Raw genomic sequence first — 8,737 nt, 5'->3', positions numbered from 1 at the left:
GTTAAAGGGTTAGGGTTAAAGGTTAAAGGTCGTGACCTTGAGCCAGCCCACGTAGAAGAAGAACTGCAGCAGGGTTAGGGTTAGGTTAAAGGGTTAGGGTTAAAGGTTAAAGGTGGTGACCTTCAGCCAGCCCACGTAGAAGAAGAACTGCAGCAGGGTTAGGGTTAGGGTTAGGGTTAAAGGTTAAAGGTCGTGACCTTCAGCCAGCCCACGTAGAAGAAGAACTGCAGCAGGGTGAAGAGGGGGACGTAGAAGTCCACGTCGTGACCCGGGTATCCCTGGGCGGGGTCCAGGAACTGTCGACCAATCAGACACGCCAGGAAGAAGCTGTAGACCGCCACCGTCACCACCTGGTAGGACACACACACACACACACACACACGCACGCACGCACGCACGCACACGCACACACACACACCGTTATATGCGTCCTCTCCGTCCTATATCACATATCGCCGATATCGGGCTGTATTTTAATTATCTTAAGTATCAGCTCTTATGCCTTAACTTAAAGGTCTGTCCATAATGTCTCCGACCACCGAACTTTTCATCTGAGAGTTCAGACTTTCCGACGTGCAGCTTTCTGAACTCTAATTATAGGTAAAGCTTTTAAGGAGATGCGAGTGATGTCATTCTGTAGTTGAACCGGACCTTTCAGATGAAAGGTTTAGTGGTCTGAGACAGTATGGACTGGCCTTTAAGTTAAAGTGCGGGTGCCATGATTTATTCCCCCTCTAAAACATGATTATCAACTATTATGATTATACTAGGAGGAAGATTTTTTCCAAAAAGTGTACAGATGATGTTTTTATGTGGCCACACCCCCAGTTCATTAAGTATGCCTGGTTGTCATGGTGGGTGGTGACCCAGCTGAAGGTAGCCACTCCCACAGTGTTTGGTGAATGGTAATTAGGGGAGGAGTTGATTGTGTGATGTAATAAGTATGGGTGTTTTTGGAACGGCACATCTGACCCAGCAGGTAGCAGCCTCCAGCTAAAACCCAAATAAAAAGAGAATGCATAATTGCTCATAACAACCACACCAGGGGGTCTAATGAAGTACTGTCAACCTCTTATAGACACATGAAAACCAGAAAAAGTACAAAACTATGGCACCGCCTCTTTAAGGCATAAGAGCTGCTACTTAAGACAATCAATATAGAGCCCAGAGTCTGTCTTCCTTCTGTCACATATCGTCTCACTCAGCAACGAAACGTCTGTTAGGGTTCAAGTGGTTTAAATCAACTAAGTGATTAGTCAACAAAGGCCCGCCCCCACCTTTAAGGACAGCTCTAAGATCAACTATCGAGCTAACTAACGAGCTATCTAACGAGCTAACTAACAAGCTAACTAAGAAGCTAACTAATGAGCTAAATAATAAGCTGGCTAACTAACAAACTAACCAACGAGCTAACTAATGAGCTTAATAACAAGGCACTAACTCTACAGAGTAAACAACATGAACCTGGGTGTAGACCAGAGGCAGACTGATCCAGTCGTAACTGTACAGCTTCATGCATTTTGTCCGTAAACTGTTCAGTTCCTGAAGACAGAGACAGAAAAGGACAGAGAAACAAGAGAAGAAAAGGAGTTTTTCAGATCAGTCCGACCGATATGTATCGGTTTGGCCGATGCATATCATGATTGGACTGTTTGGATGACATCGGTATAATGTATACGTAGGTGAGACCTTTGAAAAATGTTGACGTTTTGAAGTTTATATTACTCCATTTACACGTGAATAGTTTATCAAAATGTGACTTGTTTATTTGTAATGAATTGTTTGCTTATAAGTTTGGCTAAATGTTCTCAAATAGAGACTATTAACTCCGAAGCCCAGACCGCCAAAGATGCCATATGACAATATGACTCTCATAGAGTCCCCGATACCCTAAACCGTGTTTAAAGTGATCGGTGCGTGGATCATTCTGAACATCGGTCTGTTTTTTCAAAGGTTGGTGAAAAGCTCTCTGAATCCAGGCAGTGCCAGAACACATCTTACAGTGAGAATAGAAGACAGTGAATATTACAGTATTATAAACACATCTTACAGTGAGAGTAGAAGACAGTGAATATTACAGTATTATACACATATCTTACAGTGAGAATAGAAGTGTTTTTACAGCGATATTACAGTAGGCCTTTTATCTTAGTGTGAGAATAGAGGACAGTAATATTACAGTGATATTACAGTATTATTAACACATCTTACAGTGAGAATAGAAGACAGCGCTACGTCGTTGTTGATTCGTCCTTCAGTGCGAGCTCTCAGTGCCAGGCTGACGAACCACATGCAGGGAACCCAGAACTTGTTGTGAGGAGAGGGGAGGGCTTCTAGATGTCTGAGCTCCTCATTGGTCATCAACCCTGAGTGACACACACATCAACCAATCAGTGAGGAGAGGGGAGGGCTTCTAGGTGTCTGAGCTCCTCACTGGTCATCAACCCTGAGTGACACACACATCAACCAATCAGAACACTTCTCCACTGGTCATTAACCCTGAGTGACAGACACATCAGCCAATGACTAACACACTCTTTATGGCTATTTAGAAAGGGAAAGTGATGTCACACCATTGAAAGTAATGGCTGAAAACCTCTCAAGATGGCTGCCTATTTAACTCAATGGACAGGAGTGGGGGTGGGGGGAAGTCTATTGTGCCAACATTGTTAATCATGTTCCTATTGTATTGACTAAACTTGTACTGTTCTCCATTTTTGTCTATTAAAATACTCAGTCAATCAAAAACACCTTCCTACCAGACTGCCTACCGCCCTCTATTCTCCAGGCACCACTCGGCTGTCGGAAACACTGTCGGAAACACTCGGCTGATGCCTTGTGTTTCCCAACGCCTCTCAGCCGGTGTATAATACCAAGGCAACCACTCGCCTCTTGTGGCTTATTACTTTAGTAGATCTACCAGCTTGCAGCAGGTGCTCCATGGTAGAACCTCTAGTAGACCTACCAGTAGAACCTCTACTAGACCTACCATCCTTCAGTAGAACCTCTAGTAGACCTACCAGTAGAACCTCTAGTAGACCTACCAGTAGAACCTCTAGTAGACCTACCATCCTGCAGTAGAACCTCTAGTAGACCTACCAGTAGAACCTCTAGTAGACCTACCAGTAGAACCTCTAGTAGACCTACCAGCTTGCAGTAGAACCTCTAGTAGACCTACCAGTAGAACCTCTAGTAGACCTACCAGCTTGCAGTAGAACCTCTAGTAGACCTACCAGTAGAACCTCTAGTAGACCTACCAGTAGAACCTCTAGTAGACCTACCAGTAGATCCTCTGGTAGACCTACCAGTAGAAACCTCTTGTAGACCTACCAGTAGAACCTCTAGTAGACCTACCAGTAGAACCTCTAGTAGACCTACCAGTAGAACCTCTAGTAGACCTACCAGTAGAACCTCTAGTAGACCTACCAGCCTGCAGTAGGTGCTCCATGGTAGGGAACCTCTTGTAAACGGCGGTGCTGACAGAGCGGTAGATCAACACTCCGCTCAGGTTAGCGTAGCGCATCAGCGTGCGGCGGGTCACACGTGCGCTCTCGTCGGTGCCGCGCACGTGGCCTCCCACCAGGGCGGCCAGGCGGTCGGGCCACGGGACGCTCTCGAACTGACCCCACCAGCGGGACACCACCAGAGTCACGTAGAAACCTGACCAAAGGGACACCACCAGAGTCACGTAGAAACCTGACCAAAGGGACAACACCCTTTCACAAATACTATCATCTGAAATGTATTTAAACTCAGCACAAAAAGAAAGGAAACTTGACTTCGGTCCATTATATCTCCCCTTTAATATAATATAATATGTGTTTTATATCATTCTCATCATTGATTAGTCACCTTTTACAACGAGGTACAGCTTGTAATTATCGGGCATTTGTGGAATGAGCTACACAGCCAAATGTCTGGGTAGCGCCGACCAAAATGTTGGCAAAATGGTTTGCAATATACTGTTCTGCTGGCATTTAAACTCGTTTTGGCCTTCCCTGACACTGAGCTTAAATTTACAAAGTGTAAAAATGGCCAATATGTGTTTTTTTTTTCTTCTTTTCCTTATTACTGTGAGAGAGTGCAATCATTCAATGCTCCAAGCACAAGCAACAAAGGTGAACACCAAAAAAACAGTATTGCAGGCCTGGAGGGGCCCAAACCACACGTTTGGCTGTGTTGCTCATTCCACCAATGCCAGATCCTTACAGTCTGTACCTTGTTGTAAAGGTGACAAATCACTGATAACAATGATATCAAACACAATACCATTTGGCATAATTAAAGAGGAGATATAATGAACTGAAGTCAAGTTTCAATAGTCAATGGGAAAAATGTATTAACTAATAAATTAATGGCCATATATGGAGATCCCTGATGTCATCAATATTAAGCCCATACCCCTATTTTTGTAAAAAAAAAAAAAATACAAAATAAATACAAAATCATATCCAATCATAGTATTGCAAAGATGACACACCCTCCCCTACAACCAATCATAGTAGTGCCAAGATGACACACCCTCCCCTACAACCAATCAGAGTAGCACAAAGGTGATATGCCCCGCCCTACATTTGCATACTGGGCCCTGGTTGGTTCCTCACGACTTGTGAGCTGAGAACATGTACATAGTTGAACAGCTCTGTACTCTAGAAGAGTCTAGACCCAGTTAGACACGATCTGCTGCCTTGTGTTAGCAATGGCAGATAAGAGTCTAGCTGAGCTAATAGGCTACAGGGCACGGTGGTCACCACTCTAGAATCTAGACTTTTTCCCTTTTTTATCATCTAGAGTCTAGATGATTAAAACATATATATACTGTATATAGAATACAGACAGACTCACCCAGAACAAAGGAAACAGGGATGAGTTCTCCATAATGGTTGCAGTAGAGAGACAGCTTCTCAAAGCACCTCTTCTGGCTGTCAGCCAACACAAACCTACAACACGCACACACACACACACACACACACACACACACACACACACACACACACACACACACACACACACACACACACACACACACACACACACACACCATGTAAGAGTTTCTGTTTTGAAAAGGTAGAAATCCTGTTCCTACGAAACAGTGTGGGCTCACTGTTCCCTCATTGGCTAAGGGCCCTGCCTTTGTACTGTTGGTAATTTATTTTAGGAGAATAAACTTAACCTATAAGGTTTTGGTATACATAGTCTCGCCTTTCAGCGAGCCCACAATTAACTGTGTAATTCATGGGTGCCGTGGATGAAAGAGTTATTCAGGCCCCGAGTCAAAAGAGTTTGAAAAGCCCTGATATGAAGTCTAAACTGTAGAAGACTCCTATAGGAAGTCTATACTGTAGAAGACTCCTATATGAAGTCTAAACTGTAGAAGACTCCTATAGGAAGTCTATACTGTAGAAGACTCCTATATGAAGTCTAAACTGTAGAAGACTCCTATAGGAAGTCTATACTGTAGAAGACTCCTATAGGAAGTCTAAACTGTAGAATACTCCTATAGGAAGTCTATACTGTAGAAGACTCCTATATGAAGTCTATACTGTAGAAGACTCCTATATGAAGTCTATAATGTAGAAGACTCCTATAGGAAGTCTAAACTGTAGAATACTCCTATATGAAGTCTATACTGTAGAAGACTCCTATATGAAGTCTAAACTGTAGAAGACTCCTATAGGAAGTCTATACTGTAGAAGACTCCTATAGGAAGTCTAAACTGTAGAATACTCCTATAGGAAGTCTATACTGTAGAAGACTCCTATAGGAAGTCTAAACTGTAGAATACTCCTATAGGAAGTCTATACTGTAGAAGACTCCTATAGGAAGTCTATACTGTAGAAGACTCCTATATGAAGTCTAAACTGTAGAAGACTCCTATATGAAGTCTAAACTGTAGAAGACTCCTATAGGAAGTCTAAACTGTAGAAGACTCCTATATGAAGTCTATACTGTAGAAGACTCCTATATGAAGTCTAAACTGTAGAAGACTCCTATATGAAGTCTAAACTGTAGAAGACTCCTATAGGAAGTCTAAACTGTAGAAGACTCCTATATGAAGTCTAAACTGTAGAAGACTCCTATAGGAAGTAGTAGAGAGCAGTGAAGATCATCAGCTCTCTGTGGAGCAGCTTGTTGCAACCGTCAGGGAGCAGTTACTATGAAAACAAACAGGTCTGTCTGTCACACTTTGCTCTCAGACTTACTCTGCCTAGCAACGTGATTTAAACTTTACAGCACTTTACACGACTTGGGCTTTTCCTGGCCAATAGGGACGAGCTGTAATTGTTGAAGCCCCGCCCCCTCTGTCTTCCTATTGGCTGGGCTTTAAACCACCTTAACTCCAGTTCGCAGCGTGGTACCGTCTCGGAACTTGGTGTCTGGACTTAGACGGCCAATGGCAATAAGCTGCAATTGTTGAAGCCCCACCCCCTCTTTCAAGTCTGTTGTTTCTGCCCTCCCTGACAGTCGCTTCTCGCCCTTAGGGCATCTTACTGGTAGATGAATATAATATAATATAATATAATATAATATAATATAATATAATATAATATAATATAATACAGTCTACCTGTAGAACACTCCCAGCAGGTAGTAGATGAAGACCCAGATAATATAATATAATATAATATAATATAATATATATAATATAATATAATATAATATATATAATATAATATAATATAACTACCTATAGAACACTCCCAGCAGGTAGTATATGATGATCCAGATCATATAATATAATATAATATAATATAATATAATATAATATAATATAATATAATATATAATATAATATAATATAATATAACTACCTATAGAAGACTCCCAGTAGGTAGTAGATGATGACCCAGATCATATAATATAATATAATATAATATAATATAATATAATATATATAATATAATATAATATAATATATATAATATAATATAATATATATAATATAATATAATATAATATAATATAACTACCTATAGAACACTCCCAGCAGGTAGTATATGATGATCCAGATCATATAATATAATATAATATAATATAATATAATATAATATAATATAATATAATATATAATATAATATAATATAATATAACTACCTATAGAACACTCCCAGTAGGTAGAAGATGATGACCCAGATCATATAATATAATATAATATAATATAATATAACTACCTATAGAAGACTCCCAGTAGGTAGTATATGATGGTCCAGATCATATAATATAATATAACTACCTATAGAACACTCCCAGTAGGTAGTAGATGATGATCCAGATCATATAATATAATATAACTACCTATAGAACACTCCCAGTAGGTAGTAGATGATGATCCAGATCATATAATATAATATAATATAATATAATATAATATAACTACCTATAGAACACTCCCAGCAGGTAGTATATGATGATCCAGATCATATAATATAATATAACTACCTATAGAAGACTCCCAGTAGGTAGTAGATGATGATCCAGATTATATAATATAATATAATATAATATAATATAATATAACTACCTATAGAACACTCCCAGCAGGTAGTAGATGATGATCCAGATCATATAATATAATATAATATAATATAACTACCTATAGAACACTCCCAGCAGGTAGTAGATGATGATCCAGATCATATAATATAATATAACTACCTATAGAACACTCCCAGCAGGTAGTAGATGATGATCCAGATCATATAATATAATATAACTACCTATAGAACACTCCCAGTAGGTAGTAGATGATGATCCAGATCATATAATATAATATAACTACCTATAGAACACTCCCAGTAGGTAGTAGATGATGATCCAGATCATATAATATAATATAACTACCTATAGAACACTCCCAGCAGGTAGTAGATGATGGTCCAGATCATATAATATAATATAACTACCTATAGAAGACTCCCAGTAGGTAGTAGATGATGACCCAGATCATATAATATAATATAATATAATATAATATAATATAATATAATATAATATAACTACCTATAGAAGACTCCCAGTAGGTAGTAGATGATGACCCAGATCATATAATATAATATAATATAATATAATATAATATAATATAATATAATATAATATAATATAACTACCTATAGAACACTCCTAACAGGTAGTAGATGATGATCCAGATCATCAGCTCTCGGTACAGCAGCTTGTAGACGCTTCCCTTCCAGCGCAGCAGCAGGTGGAAGAACGTCCCCAGACCGGCGTCGGCCACCCGCCGGGAGTAGGTGACCGTCATGACCTCTGGTGACCTCTGACCTGACCGCCGCTCTGCTCTGGTCTGTCACCTCTGTCACTCTATTGTCACCTCTGTCACCTCTGTCACTCTATTGTCACCTCTGTCACCTCTGTCACTCTATTGTCACCTCTGTTACCTCTGTCACTCTGTTGTCACCTCTGTCACCTCTGTCACTCTATTGTCACCTCTGTTACCTCTGTCACTCTATTGTCACCTCTGTCACCTCTGTCACTCTATTGTCACCTCTGTCACTCTATTGTCACCTCTGTTACCTCTGTCACTCTATTGTCACCTCTGTCACCCTGTCACCTCTGTTACCTCTGTCACTCTATTGTCACCTCTGTTACCTCTGTCACTCTGTTGTCACCTCTGTTACCTCTGTCACTCTATTGTCACCTCTGTCACTCTATTGTCACCTCTGTTACCTCTGTCACTCTATTGTCACCTCTGTTACCTCTGTCACACTGTCACCTCTGT

At 40.3% G+C, this 8,737-nt stretch overlaps 1 protein-coding gene across 1 annotated transcript in view; it reads right to left on the bottom strand.

Annotated features, from left to right (window-relative positions):
• best1 (bestrophin 1) overlaps positions 1 to 8,260 on the bottom strand; it is a gene marked incomplete at both ends in the record, with an annotated part of 19,504 nt that extends 11,244 nt beyond the window's left edge. The window contains 6 exons of the mRNA XM_080736226.1: positions 198 to 350; positions 1,465 to 1,542; positions 2,212 to 2,366; positions 3,427 to 3,660; positions 4,846 to 4,940; positions 8,109 to 8,260. Of these exons, the coding sequence (XP_080592352.1) occupies positions 198 to 350; positions 1,465 to 1,542; positions 2,212 to 2,366; positions 3,427 to 3,660; positions 4,846 to 4,940; positions 8,109 to 8,260 (867 nt within the window). The remainder of the gene's footprint in view (positions 1 to 197; positions 351 to 1,464; positions 1,543 to 2,211; positions 2,367 to 3,426; positions 3,661 to 4,845; positions 4,941 to 8,108) is intronic.
• Between the last annotated feature and the right edge of the window lie 477 nt (positions 8,261 to 8,737).

Source organism: Nannobrachium achirus (assembly GCF_963921795.1).
Source record: "Nannobrachium achirus genome assembly, chromosome: 11".
NCBI lineage: Eukaryota > Metazoa > Chordata > Actinopteri > Myctophiformes > Myctophidae > Nannobrachium > Nannobrachium achirus.
The sequence above is the reverse complement of the archived record's forward strand: the minus strand, read 5'-3'. Positions and strand labels throughout refer to the sequence as shown.